Source organism: Neopsephotus bourkii, unplaced genomic scaffold, assembly GCF_033783945.1.
Source record: "Neopsephotus bourkii isolate Nb327-2 ecotype Australia unplaced genomic scaffold, CSIRO-AGI_Nbou_v1 NB_1350, whole genome shotgun sequence".
NCBI lineage: Eukaryota > Metazoa > Chordata > Aves > Psittaciformes > Psittacidae > Neopsephotus > Neopsephotus bourkii.
In genome coordinates this window covers 1,918,561-1,936,391 of record NW_026901829.1, presented here as the reverse complement: position 1 = coordinate 1,936,391, position 17,831 = coordinate 1,918,561, and the positions used below count along the sequence as shown (strand labels likewise).

At 40.7% G+C, this 17,831-nt stretch overlaps 1 protein-coding gene across 1 annotated transcript; it reads left to right on the top strand.

The window, feature by feature from the left end:
* The first annotated feature begins 1,691 nt into the window (after positions 1-1,691).
* CD200R1 (CD200 receptor 1) lies at positions 1,692-17,586 on the top strand. Its single transcript, XM_061366639.1, has 6 exons — positions 1,692-2,417; positions 11,136-11,444; positions 12,222-12,473; positions 13,266-13,362; positions 14,320-14,440; positions 16,198-17,586. The coding sequence occupies exons 1-6, from the start codon at positions 2,330-2,332 to the stop codon at positions 16,318-16,320; spliced, it is 990 nt and encodes a 329-aa protein (XP_061222623.1). The 5' UTR covers positions 1,692-2,329; the 3' UTR covers positions 16,321-17,586.
* The last annotated feature ends 245 nt before the right edge of the window (positions 17,587-17,831 follow it).

Below are 17,831 nucleotides of genomic sequence, written 5' to 3'. Positions count from 1 at the left end.
ACACGGGGACTTCTAGGGAGAGATGCAGCATACAGATGGGCTCATGATCAAGGGGTGGACCTGACCATGTAGGCCATCACACAGGTCACTTGTGAATGTGAAATGTGTTGCAAACAAACAAGCCACACGAGGAAAATCTCCCTGGAATAGAGGGTGGTGGCTGGGTTTTCAATATGGAGAGGTCTGGCAAATTGACTATATCGGACCACTGCATGAACACTCCAAGGCAAGTGCTATATACTGTGGTGGAAGCACCCACCACTTGTCTGGAAACATACCCTGTAAACCATGCGACTGCCCAAAAGGCCATCTTGTTTTGCCCATGGTTCAGTGATCCCTCTGTCCTTATGTCAACCCACAAGCCTTTGTTGCATTTTTGTCTCCCTCTCCAGTTGAGGAGGGGGAATGATAAAGGGATTTGGTGGGCACCTGGCAGCCAGCCAAGGTCAACCCACCACACCTTCTCATATGAGCCCTTCACTTCTTCCTAGAAACCAAGGCTTCAAACAGAAATTTTCTTCCAAAGCATCTTAATGACACCTGAAATAATATTTGTTTACCAAAAGAATCCAGCTATTTATATTCTGGTTCCCAATGAATTCCTATGGGAATGGCAGAGACCTTTTATTATGACAACTTAAAGTAGGATTTTTTTGTTTCAAAAGACAGTTTGCTCTCTTACAAAATATCCTCTATCCCACTACATCTTTTATCTTTTTATTTTCATGCAGCAATCATCTAGCCAATATGCCACATGTCTGCACATTTACACCACCTTAGCTTCCTTGCCTTTGCATCAAATTTGAACAATATTTCTTTTACATTTGAAGCCTCATACTGCTTTCATGTTGTCTTCTTCTCTCTCCAGCCTTGTAGCTCAGTCTCTATTTGCATAAACACCCCTTCTTCCTCTCCATGCCCTTGTCTAAAATATAGCTATTGTACCTATTCACAAGCCTTGCATATTTGTAGGTCAGTGGTAAATACTCAGAAAATAAACCAAAATGTTACTTACTGTGATAGCATCTTGAAAACCTCAGAGCAGTGCAGAGTGTCAAAATGTTACATTTAATTTAAAAAATCAAGTGGGAAAAAAAATACAGAACACCCTCCCACACAAAACTGTTGTCAATGAGATGATCCTGAGACCAACACGATCAAGCTGAATTTCTGTCCTACCTAATTTTCTTTATATGATCATTATTAATCTTTGGTTTTTACTTATTTACATAGGAGCATCAGTGCAGACAATTCTGGAACACCAACCTGATCAAATAAAATTACCAGAACATCAGACTACAGTGATCAGTACAGCTTGCCAATGTTCAAATGTGCTGTGCAGTCCTAGCTCCTGAGCAGCTCAATTTCCTGCTTTGATGTATTTTCTGTCTTTATATCTTATGTCTCTGTCCTCAGTGCTGGTTATTCTGACTCGTAGCTTTCAACAGCTCAGGCCTTTTCTCTGTTGCTGGCCCACAGAACTGGGCTGGGGAAATGCTGTGGTCTAAGAAAAGAAAAGGAACCGTGAACCTGAAATTATGAGATCAGTGAGGAAGTGGGGAAACAGGTACAGTATTGTTTAAAAAAACCCACAAAACAGCATTCGAAAAAACCCTCCAGTTTTTCAGTGAAAGGTGTGGACCAGCTTCAGTTCCTTCATTATTTCAGTTGAAAAGTATGTAAAAGAGGCCTTTCTTTCTCCTCAAAAGTCAGTTTCTTCCCTGAGGGTCTGGAAAGCCTTGTTGTCCAAGATGAGAACTATGATGCCAGTAGCTAATTAGCTACTGAAGGGAGAAGTCATTGAAAATGTCACTTACAGAGAAGACTCGAGACTGCTTATTTTTTCAAGGCAGACATGAGGAGGAATTTTCTTGGAGGCAGTGACAAAGAAGTGACAAAGAATTAGTAGCAGTAGTTGTAGTAGTGACGACTATGACGAGTAAGTTTCCCTCTAGCTTCCCAAGACTAAGGTTTCCTTTTTGATATTAAACTCAGCCTTGAATAATCTCCTCTGCTTTTACCCCCTCTAAGATCTGCAGCAGGGTTTATCTTCACTCATCAGCCTCCTGAGGAGAGCCAATGAACGGAAGGCAGACTTATTCAGTCTGTTTCCTCAGCGTTCGCCTAGGCTCTCTGCACAGGAAGCCTAGTGCTCTGAGAAGTCAGAAGGAGGAACCTCTCCAGCTTTGAGGAGCCAGTCGATCAGGAGCACGCACAGCTAGAGGAGAGGAGTGGGAAAGGGGGAGAGAAAACACTGACATTGGCTGCTGAGGATGCACTGGCAGGAAAGAAACACTCCGCATGACCACAGCTAGGCTGGAGGTGGGCCATGAAAGCAGGAGCCGACATGAATATTGCTGGGAAGACTGTGTGTGTTTTTGTGCTGCTCACCATCACCAAGGTCACAAGAACAGTAGGTGAGTCTAACTGGGACCAATCAGCCATCAGGATGGAACAAAGGGAAATATGTACAGATACTTTCTTCCATAAAGGTTATTCTTAATGCTGTGAATTAAATTGCTAAAAATTATGGAGCACAACTAAAACAATGCTTCCCCGATACCTTCTAATGCTCTTCTTTTCTTAGTGGTCACAGGATAGCCAGGCATTATATCCGTGACTTTCATGTAGGCAGTTATTTCGTGAACCTTAGCTGGGCATGTACCTTTTGTCACAGGTAGCCTCTAAATCCACATAATCTGAGAAATTGATCCATTTGACATATTAAAAATATGCCCAGGAAAGTGTTTGTAAACTTGAAGCTTTTGGATATTTAGTTTCTGCTGAAGACAGGCTGCAGGATACTCTGAAACATGGCAGGGATCTCTTGCATCTTTCTGAGAAGCGGTGGAAGATCACTGATGGAATGACACTAGTGAGCAGTTTCTGGAATGTTGTTCTAAGGCTAATGGGCATGGTCAGTATTAAGAACAGGAAAGAATTCTGTACCAAAGACAGTGGCACTCCTAAGTCTTCCTATCCCCATCTTTTAGTATAGTAGACTTAGTTTTAGCTACAGCAGCTAATGTCTGCCACATACTGTTCATTTGCGTTTCTAGAGTTCGTGTTCTTTCAGACACCACACAGCAATCTGGGGACTTGGTAATGGAACTAGAGACTTGAGCAGCATTTCCAGAAAGCTAAACTGTCTCTGTATAGAGGAGAAGGCAGATAGGTCTGTGAGATCCAAATTAAAGTAGGGACATCTCTGCATAAGAGCATTCTTATTATGCACAGGTGGAACTAAACTGTGTGGACATGGGTTATTCCATTCCACCTTTCCAGAAAGTGAAAATGGCTCCTTGGTCATATTTTAAGGAAAAGCTGATGCAGTCATTGTTGGCAGTGAGAGAACACCCATATATAATGTATTTAGCTGGTCAAATGAGGGATCCAAAATGGTTACCTCAGTGCTATTCATTAGAGAAATAAAATGAAACACTTTACAAACATTATTAAACATGGCATCAATAAACTCACAACAAGTACACTGGAGGTAAAGATCCTGTCTCAATTCTGTAGGTAAATAGCTATATCAGAAGAATACTGAGGAACCCATTCGGGGTCATACCTGATTCTGGTACCATCAGAGATAGTCTATATATTTTTAATACAACTGCTCAAAAGTAAAGGAGGATGGACATTTCACAAAATATTGAAGAAAATGGATGAGACAAAGGGGAATCTTACTGACAAAAATTATTTTTTAAATTGATTTTTCTGGAAATATTAAAAAGAATCCAATGCCAAACATTTTGGGTTTTCTGGGGGGCTGGGTGGTTTTTTTCCACCTAAAATGTAATTGGATTTTAACTCTTTGGTGTTTTGGTGAATTAATGATATTCCCCTTCAAATAACTAGGAAAGATGTTCAGTTAAAATCTAGTTTCATGCTTGCACCCCCCCCCCCCCCAGATTAAAAAGCAGCCCACATTTGATGGGAAGTTTTTAGCTAACGCTGCTCTTAAACATGTTTCCTTCAATATTAGGGTGGCTGTTCTGAGCAACATGTAGTGTTCCATTTCTTTCATCAGAGACCACAGGCTAAAGGTGTCAATGTGTGTACTCTTATCTGAGAATCTCATTGTATGAAGCTGAGAAGGAACTACAGTGAAGACCAGAGCAAGCTATTCTGAATGAAATAACGTCATGCAAAAATTGTTGTGTGTAACCAGACTTTATCTGCATTAGCATTTTCCTTAATATTTCCTTAGCATGTTGTTTTGTGTGGTTTGGTTAGTTTTCACAACTTCAGAAGGAGCAGCTTAGAAGCAAGGCTGAAGTCACTTTATAATTGTCATATCTACATCTGCCCCCAAAGAAAGCTGCATAATATGCTACTGAAGCTGCTGGTGTATGATCTGTACTAACAATCCTCCTGTGGCAATCCTCATAAAAGCAGCAGTGGAAAAGACTCAAAACATTTTTCATAATACTCTGAAGACTTCTCTAGTTTAACTAAGGCAGTTGTGTGCATACTCCAAAGAAAAGGGGATAAGGGAGGGCAAGACCTTCCATGACAGGTTCATGCAAAAAAATCTCTTTATATTGGATTAACATTTGCCATGTCAGACTGTGTAAGTCCTGCATCTGTATTTGTATCCTGTGACAACAGATATGCCCAAGTGCTTTCAGAGGAAGATGCAAGAAATTCATTATCAGGAATGATGTGACTCCCTGGGATTTTTATCAAGACAGGCTGAGAAAGTTGGGGCTGTTCAGCCTGGAGAAGAGAAGGCTGCATGGAGGCCTCATAGCAGCCTTCCAGTATCTGAAGGGGGCCTATAGGGATGCTGGGGAGGGACTCTTCATTAGGGACTGTAGTGACAGAACAGGGGTAACGGGTTAAAACTTAAACAGGGGAAGTTTAGATTGGATATAAGGAGGAAATTCTTTCCTATTAGGGGGGTGAGGCACTGGTATGGGTTGCCCAAGGAGGTTGTGAATGCTCCATCCCTGGCAGTGTTCAAGGCCAGGTTGGACGAGGCCTTGGGTGATACGGTATAGAGCAAGGTGTCCCTGCCCATGGCAGGGGGGTTGGAACTTGATGATCTTAAGGTCCTTTCCAACCCTAACTATTCTATGATTCTATGATTCTATAATAGCAAAAAACTGAAGTCAGTGGCATTGCATCAGTGCTGGAATGAGAGTGTATGAGGTGAATAGAAGCAGAGTTACAGAGCTACCTGGCTAGTGTTCAGGTTTACCTACATACATAACTTTCTTGAATGTTACTGCTTTCATTTCATTTCTTTCCTTAACACAAGTTGTAAATTCTCTTTCACTAGTGTGCTAGTGGTTTATTGCCTTTTATTTCTTCATGTCTACTGTGTTTCAGTGCTCCTGTCTCTCCTGCCGCCTATTCTAGCTTACTGGAATCTTGATCTGGATATAAAAAATCATATCCTAAAAACCTATTCTGGCAAACTTACATTTGTCTTAATTTCACTATTTCTTTGCTGTGCCTTTGGGTCTATGTGCTGGAATCATTCTGATTTCTTTTACCCTAAAAACCTGAATCCAAACAGCCTGGTTTTCTTCCCTAAATGCTTAAAACAGAATTCTGTACTATTAAATTAAGCAAAAATTTTTCTCAGGAGAGATCTAAATTGCCCTAGTGCAATCTTCAAAGCATGTCCTTGTGACATTAATATTTTACTTCGCTGTGGTCCAAACGCAATGTCTGAATGTGTCTAGTTTCATAACCATGGAAGCAAAGAAGTTCAGTCTTGGAAGCTGACCACATTCTCTATGACCACAAAGCAGATCTTATTTAATTTGTGATGCATTTGTAGAAATACATGCTACTTAAAACTCGAAGTTGCTATGTTTTGTATACAATCATTCATAAGAAAAAAGTGTAGAGAATCTTCTTATGCTACCCTATCTTCCTATTGAGTAAGAAAGTGCAAGGAAGTACTGTGTGAAAGCTAATCACTAAGCAAAGTGTAACTGAGATTTTAACCAAATAAAAGTGGGATCATAAGCATATTTTCATACTGTCCCTCATCTGCTCTCTGATAAATATGAAAAAGAGGGCATGCAACCTACCTTTTACAGTCAATGACCTGTTTTTTTTTAGAATAGCAGGAAAACACCACTTAAGCACAAACGTTACAACTTATTTTTTTTATTCTTCTCATTAGGAAGAGAGTAAAAGGCCAAGTTCAGCATGCAGGACAAATATAAAATGATATAAACCATTCTGCATTTGTTTCTATACTGAGAAATAGGGGGCCTTTGCACTTCATTACACATGGTGTCGTAATGCTATTGAAAGAAATACTACCCAAGGCACTTTGACATCCAGTGTAAATCTCTTTTCCCCTCACCCATTCCAGGACAAAGATCTACTTACTTTGCACACAGAAGCTGCTATACAAAGTTTGAAGTTTACAGCCAGACTGATATAATATGTGACAGCTTGTTAAATTCAGTGGTGGTTTATTATCAGTTGAGGATTTGGCCAACAGTGTTTGTTCTGCAAGATGGATGACTCTAACACATCATTTAAACACCAACTAGTTTCTTCATTAAAGAATTGTATCCATCCCTTTTTTTATGAAGTCATGTTTACATTGAGACAGAGCCCATCTATGTGAGGGTAGAAATAAAACCTCAGAAAAGACCCTTACATCAGTGCATTGAAATGGGGATAGGAGATATTTTCTAGGAATAATAATGATTACGGATGAGTGTGAGTAGGAAACTAAACCTCTTTAAGATATGACCGTGCTGAAAAAGCTGTGATCATAACTTCAAGAAACAGTCATATGAGCTCAGGCCAGCTAGTTCATGTATTTCTACCATGGAAATTAGAGTACTCTATTTACTACTCACCTAACATGCAGGGTTTATTTTCTCTGTCCTGTGCTGTTGTGGATATGCTTTCAGAGCCAGAAAGTGACCATGAGTAAACTGTGAGTACTTTAGCAATCCCCACCCTAGTACAAAGCACTTCTATCTGTTTATCTTTCACTTCATTCCAGACAAGCCTTGCTAAGTGTAACAGTCACCCTGTGGAAGGGCAAAACAGATGCAGAGCTCAGCTTGTTGTATCTGACCTCTTCCAAGCATCCGGTAGTTCCAAGCATCCGGTGCCTTTTTGATAATGACTTGCTATGACTCATATAATATATTCATTCCAAGATACAGTTAGTCATTTGCTTGTGGTATGATCATGGTTTCAGTTCATTATATCTCTAAGTGTTAATATGCCACAATCTGCAGAGGGAGGGGGGGAGATGCACCAGAAAACTGTGGTGGACTTTTACTGTGAGAAATAAAGACACAATAGGATTATGTCTGAGAAAGTAAAACAGGGTGAAAAACAGCTACATTTCTGCAGAGATCGTCATGGAACTTGAGTCATTTTGGGGGCAGCAAAAAGTTGTACTGTGGGTTAAAACCTGCTACAGAGACTGGAAATTTTTCCTACTTGAAAGGAATCAAAAGCCCTTTAAGCTGCATAGCTGTATCTGATTTTGCAGTGATTCCCCTGAAAATTTTAGTGGCTTCACAATCAAATTGTCCTGTTTTTAAAATCTTTTTTCTCCTTTTACTGTGAGAGACTCTGAGAAGCAGGAAAAAACACTGAATAAGTGACACTGCAAAGGAACTCATGCAAATAGTCATCTACAAGAGCTGTCGAACACAAAGGGCAAAGTCTTTCTCACAGCCTTTTCAATTCCAGTGATTTTAACATGACAACAGTAACCAGCACATTTCTGAAACAAAAATATGAACTCCTCAACTGAGTTTGTTTTTTCTGAGAGAGGATATATCCATTTTCAAACATAAATGTGGAATCTGAAAGTTCATTGGAATGTGCACTCAATAGAGCTTGAGAACCTCCTCAGACATGGCTTAAAATCTTCAGCAGTCAAGAAGGAACAATGAGGGATGGCATAATATTACTGGTATTATAATCAGATGAACTTAAGGGGGGCTGGAGTCAAATTGGAAGACTTCAGCCTAAAGGCCTCCTACCCTACCCACGTGTCAGATGAGTCTCCAAGGTGGAACCTGCTCATGATAGATTTGCATCCATAACCAAAGTAGAATGGCTCAGCCTGGAGCTGTACAGAACTCCTGCAATCTAACTCACCTATTTTCTACATCAGTGTGACAAACACCTACATCAGTGTGACAAATAATTCTGGCTCCTGAGCGTTGTTTGCTCCTTTTTGCTAACAGAAAAAATGGTTGCAGTTTTTCAGAGTCCACTCAATTGTGAAGAACGAGGTTGGAAATGAGGAGTTCTTTACAATAAATGTATAGATATACAATCCTTCATTCCTCCTCTCTCATGTACAATGATATAATTAACGGTACTGACATTTGATGATTGTCCTGTGGTTATCACTGCACTGATATGAGCTTGACAGCTCACAGCTCCTCAGATTTCTTGTTCTCTTCAAGCCCACAGAGAGTGAGGCCTTTGCTGCACTGGTTATCCCCTTTTTCAGCTACAACAAGCTGTGAGTTTGGCTCAGCTATAACACGGGATTTCACCTTGAGAGAAGTATCAATGCAATGTACTGGCTTGTTTCGAGCTGCTGTTTGAATATACAAATGCCGATGTGTATGGCATATATGCCCTACTGCACTGGTCATAAACTAATCAGCTATTACAGAGGATACTTTAGCAACTCTTAGCCATTTTACAGTAAAGCACCATTCCGAAAAACACTGGCACAGAGATGGTCCGAGAAAAAGAACATGTTACAGAGGAATTCAGAATCCCTCTACAACTTTATTGTAAACGTAATATTGCATTTAAACAAGATTCAGCAGATTTTAAGCTGACTGATGTGGCTTATCATTTGAAGTGAATGGTACCTGATTCATTCAGGGGAGAATATGACAGAAAGACGTAGCAGGAAGCACTGCCTTTGCTCCCTCTTTCTTTACAGTCTTGAAGCACACAGGCTGTTATGTTAGGGAACTTGTACATTGCTGCTTAGGAGGTGCAGAGTTGAAAGACAAGTAAAATGGTACTGCTTTAATATGTAAATGCAAGTGCACACAGTTAAATACGCACAACACTGTCACTCATGAGCAGCATTTGCAGACATTATCCAAAAACCCCAGCCCCAGCACACAGGATGTTAGAATGCTTAGGTCTGCTTAGTCATTTTCAGATGAGGTCAGCCATACTGGTGACATAACTCAGTGCTCTGAGACTCTCAGCAGTGTTAAACTAGGAAACACTTTATTCTCCATTTTTCAGAGATAATCATAGGACTCACATCCAGAAACCATCATGAAACAAAAGGCATCTTTCAGTTCCTCTCCTGGTAAAATCATCTGAGTTTAAAACACATACCTCATGTTACCTTGAAATGCCATTAAGCATGATACTGCATCACCGAACACTGTTGGCAATTGAATTAAGGAAACAGCATTTGTGGCGCTGGTGGGTAATTCATGTATCAGAAAATAGTGTGAAAAGACTTTTTTTTTCAGCTGTGCTTGGAAACATTAACCATTGAATCCTGGCAGTGTTGAGAAGCAGGAAGCTAAGTATTATTTCCTTTATTTAATAAAAATGGGAAGTGGATGCTTCAGTGAAATATTATCCCCACCTAATTTTCCTTCTCTACCAGAAAAAAAACCCTACAAAAATAAAAACAACAAAACAACCAGCCTTCTCAGAATTACACTCTGATACACACATTACACAGCTGGAGTAACACATTACAGCACTGTATGGTGTCGTGTGGAGCAGTAGTGCAGCTACATATCAGCCTGCATGAGCAAGGTCCAGGTTTGGAAATGTCTTCAGCCAAAGGGGTCCCAAATCTGGTCAATATAAAAAGAGCAAGCATGACTCATGTCCAATATGTGCAAAAGAGAATCAGTTCTGCAAGTTCATGGAAAAAGAAAACCCAGGCAGATTAGTTTCTTGGCTAAGAAATTGGGGGACCCATAAGAAAGAAACAAAACAAATAAATAAATTAAAGGCAATCCTATGGGTGTAACTTGTCTTGAACAAACAGAGCACACAGATGGGCCATAATAGTGGGCCAGCTCTTTCAATGGCCAGTGTGCTAACTTTCAAAAAGGAGAAAAGGACTAGGTTCAAGCTTTTCTATACAGACAGTTGGCTTCAACTATATAGCTCATGGATCATGAAAAGATAAAGACAGGAGGTGTTGTGCCTGATTTCAAGCAAGAGTCATCTTTTACAAGATAAAAGAAAAGTCACTGTCATAGAAAGAAAAAATAATAAAACAGAAAACGTTTCCAAGCAAATGCAAAGCAGAATTCAAGAACAAGACATGCTCACTGCTACAGAGCCCACACAATTGATATATCAATGGAGTAAAGTTTCTCTGCAATCTTAGCCTCACTAGCAAGAGGCACAGGGATATGGGATATTTCACATGCTCACAGCTGCTTATCTGGCACAAAGATCGGTGGGACTTACATTCATGTCCTGTGGGGACCACTGCAGTAAAACCAGTACAGTCATGGTTTGAATGCATAGGTACACATTGTATACAGTCATAGTGTGAATGTATTCAGAAAATAAAAAGACACCCATGACACATAAGACAAAAACCTTTCCTCCCCCACAAGCTCCATCACTGTTGTTTATACTGTGGTCATATCTGGGAGGTGCAGGCCTCCACCAGCAGTGCTGGATTTTGTATGAATGCAGAAGTAAAAGTTGCTTACTTCACTGGTGCAATAGTTCCACAGAAAAGTCATTATCATGTGGCCAAATGCAATAGTTACATTTCTGTAATTTCAGCCTGTAAGTTGTGACAGGCCTGTGAGCAACCAATGGAGGATTTGCCAACAGAAGCACACTATTCAGATGCTGAACTGCTTAAGACAATGGGCAGAAGCAGGGTCTTCTTCCACTTTTTGTCTTATCCCCTAACATGAGCCTCAGTGGGCCATCAGTTGATAGTATTGAGAGGGCTGGCTGTGTTAGGCCGCTGGCGCCGTAATCCGCAGCTGTACAGTCAGATGGCAGACACCTTGCAGGTGAGAGCAGACAGGGCCTCACACCGGCACGTGACAGTGCAGACACTTCCCTGCGAAGCACAGACCAGAGCTCCAGGGCTATGAGGGACATGGCTGGGCACCTTCTCACACATCCTTCTCTCTCTTTCTCTCCTTCAGGGAACAAAAGAGTGTCAGTAACAGTAGGCAGCAGCTCTATGCTCACCTGCCCTACCAAATCAAATAGAACTATGGTAACATGGAAAATCAGCCCCAGGGTTGGAGGCCCCTGCACCTTGGGATACAGGAGCGATCAGAACAAGACAGACAGAACCAACTGCAGTGACAGCATGAACTGGAAGTTCAGACCGGATCAGGACCCTGCCCTTGAGATACAACAAGTGGGAATAGCCCACGAGGGAAATTACATCTGTGAAGTAGTATCAACAGAAGGGAATTTCCACGAGACATACCACCTGACCGTGCTGGGTAAGGGGCTCCTTCCTCATTTTACAGATCTCCGGAGGACCAGGTATGGGCCTGGGTGTACAAACCTCTTCTCTCCATGCACCAGGGGAAGTGTGCTGAAAGAAGAGGTGTCTTCTTGCTGGGATAAACTGTCATGCATTTCACTGATTGTAACACTGTGTCACTCTTCTCCTTATTTCCCAAAACTCTTCTCTCTTCTGCTTCCCATTTTTCCACTGCCTAGTCAGAAATGATAGGCATGAAGCATTTCCAATACACTAAAAGAGCATTCTGCATATACTTCTAGTTACCCTGTGCAATCAATCCTTAATGCACTAACTTAAGAGAACTAAAGCATATGACAGTAACAATTCCAAGTGCTGAGCTGCTCTATCAAACACCGCATGTTCTTACCCAGACAGTACAAACAGACCCATTTCTTCTTCTGCGTTCACATACATTCAGATACATTTTAAACCACGTGTACAATGGCTGCTTAGGATGAAAGTCTAATTCAGCCCTGTAGTTGGCATAATTCCCTACCACGGTGTCCAGGGATACCTCCTCTAATGGTGCATGGCTGTGGTAACCCACCTGAATGGGAGAGAGCTTCCCAAAAGGGAAAAAGAGGCACGAGCTTTGTCTCTTATGTCTTTGGCCCATGTTGCTGTAATGACATGGCACCTCCAATGTCCTACTCCTCTTTTCCCCCTGTTCATTTTGGGTCGAGAACAAGAACATCCTATCCCAGCTGCAGCAAACTAACCCTATGCATCTCCCCTTCCTGACACTTTGCAGTCCCCCCCAGGCTGACCCTGTACTGTGATGACCATGGGAACCCTGTGTGCGAGGCAGTGGCAGGGAGGCCGGCTGCTCGGATCTCCTGGGTGCTGGAGAGCAGCTTTACCCCCAGGGAAGAAGGCCATGACAACGGGACAGTGACAGTTGTCAGCAAGTTCACAGCACATGGCAGCAATGTGACTAATGCAACCTGCTTCATGTCCCACCCAGCTGGGAACCAGAGCAACTCCATAGCCTGTCATCCCTCAGGTGAGCTTCCTTTTGTGCATTCAGTATTCAAACCTTGTTTAGCCTCCTATGCACACTCTTGTTCCTTCTAGGAAGGAAAATCTATAAAACTATAGAAACCTTCAGTGAATTCTTATATAGACAAGAGTACCATCCCTAACTGCCTTTGCCCAGAAACATCACCAACTTGTTCATGTTCTAGACACTATATTCTAACGGTTTCTTCCCTAAGGGGAATATACATGAGTGTGGTAGTATTTGTTTTGCAGTGGAATCACAAAAAAAGCAGTCATGACCTTAGTGTTAAAATAATCACTTGGAAGCTGAACATCAGCAACATTTTTTAGATGCAGATGTAAAGTCTCTTGCTCAGGTCATGGTAAGAGAGAGAAAGAGAACCAACTCTTGTGTGGCCAGATGAAACAAATAAATCACTTCATTCCAAGTTGGGACTGTCTGACAGTGGATGACATTTATCTCTGATTTTTGCTTTTTTTTTTCTGCTTTTGAGAACTAAACAAGTTGCAGCACTGGGATATGCTGAGTCCTTGAGAGGAGCTCAGGTATGGCTTAGTGAAAAAATATCCCAAATGTGCACTGGGGAATTCATGGGATCTGCTTTGGATTTTGACAGAAACTCCATTTGTGTTTCTGAGACAAGTTTCATTACTGACTTTCCCTTCTGCCAAAGGGGATTATATTTATCTTACAGGCATGCTGAAAATGTGTATATGCTAATAAATTTTAATCTTATACTGAAATAATAAAGAAACTGAGCAGTGAGAAGATATAACTAACTTTTTTTGTGTTTAGAGAGAAGTTTTATGCTGCATGCCTCCATTTTTCTTTGTTTCCTGAGCGTTTTAACCTTCATGGCTGTCATTTACTATTTTAAGCTCCGTGGCAACAGGTATGTATGATAGGGAGGTATGGAAAGATTGTCTAGTGCTAGAAGAAATCTTTAAGTATTGTCTGTGTCTTGAAATCATATGATTCTCTTGGTCTGTGCTGCTATAAATAACTGAATTAACTATATCAAATATTTCTGTATTGCAAGAACTGTCCGCTGCAAACATCTTCACTGAATGATGCACCTGAGTAAAATATAAATAGGCAGAAGCTGGCAGAGGATCCTCATTTCATTGCCTGCTAGAATAAGGGGGACTTCATTCTGATAGGAAATTGGGAGAGTACAGTTGTTCTTCAAATACTGTGTCAGTCTGTCAGTGTCTCTCTTGTTTAGATCAGGGGTTTGCTTCTCCTGCGTGTTAATTTCTACCAAGTGCCGGAGGACTGACCAGTGCTATCCTGCCATATTAGCAGAGGGGGCAGCAGACTCTATCTGTATTTGTGAAAAAGCTCCCTGGCTGAAGCTGGACTCCATCCCCATTAGGATTTGCTATGGAAGAAGGAGCCGTTCCAAGGAAAAACTACATTTTTGCAGAGAAAGGCTGAATTAGCACCTGTACTGAAAACCTCAGCTACACTCCCTCTTTCCCCTGTTCCAAACCTGTTTTTTCTCCCCAAACCTTCTCCCTCAAGGTGAAGAATTAGTTCAATCCATTCTAACTGCAAATTTTACAACCTTCCAGAAGACTTTGGTTTTAAATCTTCCGCTTCTACTTTGTGCTTAAGCTCCCACAAACACAGAAACATGAGAAAAAGACCTCTAAAGAAAGTCAGGGTGCCATAATACCAGGATCAAAAGTCAAGGAGAAAGAGACATGAGAAGATTTTTTTGTTTTACTCTTGATAACAGGAAAAAGAAATATTTCATAAGCTTGTGATCAAAGAAACCAGTCTGTGATCCACCCCAACCTAGGATTTAGGAGGCAATTTGATTTAATACTTGCTCTCTTTTCCACAGACCATGCCACAAAACCAAACCTTCTGAAACTGTCCAAAACAGGCAAACCCCACAGTTACGGAGAACGATGCAAATTAGACCATCAACGAATCATGGATCTTCTGGTAGCCCTGAAAACATGGTCAGTAAAAGGAAATCATTAGATCGTTAACCTGCATTCAGCGGGTGCTGCTCCATCTCAGATGTTTGCTTTCAGCCGTATCTCAGGATAAAACAAAGCTTATCATCACCATAATTTTGACTTTGAGCAAACATTAGAAGCATGTTCCTCAGCAACTGCCATACTTTATCTTAACAAGGAGTGAATCCCACCGCTGGGATCTCCCTGGTCATATGAAATACACTGACCACAACTGCTGTACTCAGGAAGTGAGGCAGTATCATGGGTTGTGGAATATTAAGGAAGCTATTAGTAAAAGAGAGGATGAAACAACAAAACTAACAGACACAGGTTAAAAAAAAAAAAAAAGAAAGAAGGAAGGAAACTTGAGAAGAAACTTCTTCTCAGTGAGGGTGACGGAACACTGGAACAGGCTGCCCAGGGGGGTTGTGGAATCTCCTTCTCTGGAGACATTCAAAACCTGCCTGGACACGTTCCTGTGTAACCTTATCTAGGTGTTCCTGCTCCGGCAGGGGGATTGGACTAGATGATCTTTTGAGGTCCCTTCCAATCTCTAGCATACTGTGATACTGGGTGATACTGTGAAAAAAAAGAAAGAATATCCCTCTTGGTTTCCAGAATGATAATGTGCAAGTTTTGAGGGCCACTCTACTTTTCATGGTCTTTCCACAACCAAAAAACAAACCATACTCAAGACAAAACATTTTATAAAACAATGGAAAGATTGCTGAGCTGCCAGCTGGGAGGTATTCTTGAACTCTCTATGCTCTTACAGTCTTCCTGTGTAGCTGAGCAATTCAATCATCAGCTCTGTGTCTCTGCTCATAGAATCCTAGAATGGTTTCAGTTGGAAGGGACCTTAAAGGTCCATCCAGTTCCAACCCTCCTGCATGAGTAGGGACACTTTTCACTGGACCAAACAGTGGACAGGTTGCTCCAAGCCCCGTCCAACCTGGCCTTGAACACTACCAGGGATGGAGAAGCCACAGCATCTCTGGGCAACCTGAAGGCCTCACTACCCTCACAGTAAATAACTTCTTCCTTATATCTAACCTAAATCCCCCCCTGTTTAAGTTGAACCATTACCCCTTGTCCTATCACTCCAGTCCCTGATGAAGAGAAAGAGAATTGTCTGTTCTCTACTGCCAAATATAAATAACAGCCTTTCTATGCACGCAGGATGTGTCAAGTCTATATTGTGAATATCCATGCATCTACTGTACACACTAGGCTCGCATTCTGTCATCAACTTGAAAAGATGCTTCAGTTCTGGTTTCTGAAAAGACTTAGTCAATTCTAATTGTTATTCTTATTCTTCTGTGCTGACAGATGCAGTTGCATCAATGCAAAATAATGGGTTAAGTCCCAGTGTTCTTGCTGTCATGTCACGCAACTTTCATTAGCATGTTTGTGGTCTGAAATTGTAGGCTAATAGAGTCACTGTCAAGACTCTAGCATACTATTTGCTTTTCCTAGAGGATTACACCCTAATACATTTTTTTCTTCAGACCAAAGTGAGGTAGAAGGGGAGGAAAAGGAGGCAAGTGAACCAATACCCCATCTTTACCCTCCAAATCTTTGACAGAAACAGCAGTACATGTTCTTTGGTAGAAAAAGCAATAGAGGGTTGGTTATTTTTTTTTGAGGCCAAGAGGAATAAATATGGGAGCACTATTTCCCACTTAATTCTTCAGTCCAGACAAAAGGCATTCAGGGTATTGCCAAAGTATTTACAGTTTTTTGTTTTCTTTTGCTAGGATGACACAATGGAAGTGGAACCTTATACTATTTATGTGCAGAAGGAAAATGTAATTTACAACTCGTTGTCTGATCTGACAGTGGGGAAGAATCTGCCACAAGGACTGTCGCCAGCAACATGAATGATTCACCAACACTGGAAAGGGAGAGAGACTCTTTATAAAAGACCAGTTATAGAAAGAAACTTCTCAGAGAATTTATTCGGATTTTGGGGCAACATAGCTCCCTAGGTCTGTTCAGACACCTGTGCTTGCTGAGGAGTCTGTATAGTTCTTTTTCCCTGCTCAGGAAAGGAAACTGGTTTCCTGTTACTCCTTGGGAAAATGTGACTGACTCCATACCATAAGTTTTCCTGGAAAAGCTGTTGTGGTCCTCCCTTTTCTGTTCTTGCCCCGGAGATCCTAGGTTTACCAATATCACTTCTAGGCATTACTTTGATGCACTTGACACTATGTTGCACACATTTGAGAGACTGGAGTGGTATTATTCCTGAACTAAAATGAAAAAGTCTCCGACCAACAGCCACTTCTTTCTAGTTCGTGTATTACTAACATAGTGGCCTGAGTACTGATTGTCACAGAATAGCTCAAATGGTGGAATATATCGGTAGGGAAGATTTTTAATCCCCCAGTTCTGAAAATGGAAAGGAGTGATGAATTTAGAAAGTCATCCACTACGAAAGAGAATTCACTAGCACATTAATTTACTTGTTAGGTTCATATTCGGTATTTCCACTAAATGTGTTCATTCTGTATTTCAGATTATTGTTATGATTATTTTTCCATAAGATTCTCTCACAATATGGTATTGCTCTCTTCCTTAAGAGTATTGGCATTAAGATACTGTAAAAGAATTATGTTACTCAAATCCAGTAAGCTACTTTTAACAGAAACAAACATCAAATATTACATAAACTAAGATTAGTTCAAAGATATCTGCTATAACTGTGCAATAATATAGAAAAAGGATAAAATGCTTACTAATTCTAGTCATATTTATTTTAACTACCACAACTGAAGTTTCTTTTCATTCATATTTCTAGATATTTTATTGATAATCTTTTAAATATACTTGCAAGTTCACTTTTTTGTATGTAAATTAGTTTATATATCTTAATGTGTCTCACATTGAGGTGGCTTCTCACATTCCCAAAATATAATTTGGGAATAAGTCAAATAAATTGTTCTCTGTATACTACCAGTTCTTAAACTTTTTGGGTTGATGCCTTACTAGCTAAAGTATGAGCAGGTGTTATCGTAAAAGTAAAGAAATCCATTTGTAGATCTCTGTTTACTACCTCTTATTTGAGTATTTTAAAAGACTGATCATGTATTTGATCTGATAGTAGGATCAGAAGAAAGAGATTTTTCCTCTAGACCATAGAAGTGTCTTTGCCACACATTGCTAGAGCTTTCTTTTGAAACAGCCTCCCAAGGACTATAACTGAGTGCTTGGAAAACAGACTTATAAATTGATTGCAGTTCCTAAAAGTATTACTCATGTAAACTGATACATACTGGTTATTTATTCTCACTCTAGCATCTAGACTGTCTCTTAGCAGTTCCCTAAGTCTGCCCTATAAACTCCCCAGCATGTTGCAAAGTCACAGGAAGAAAGTCAGCAGCTTTTTAGC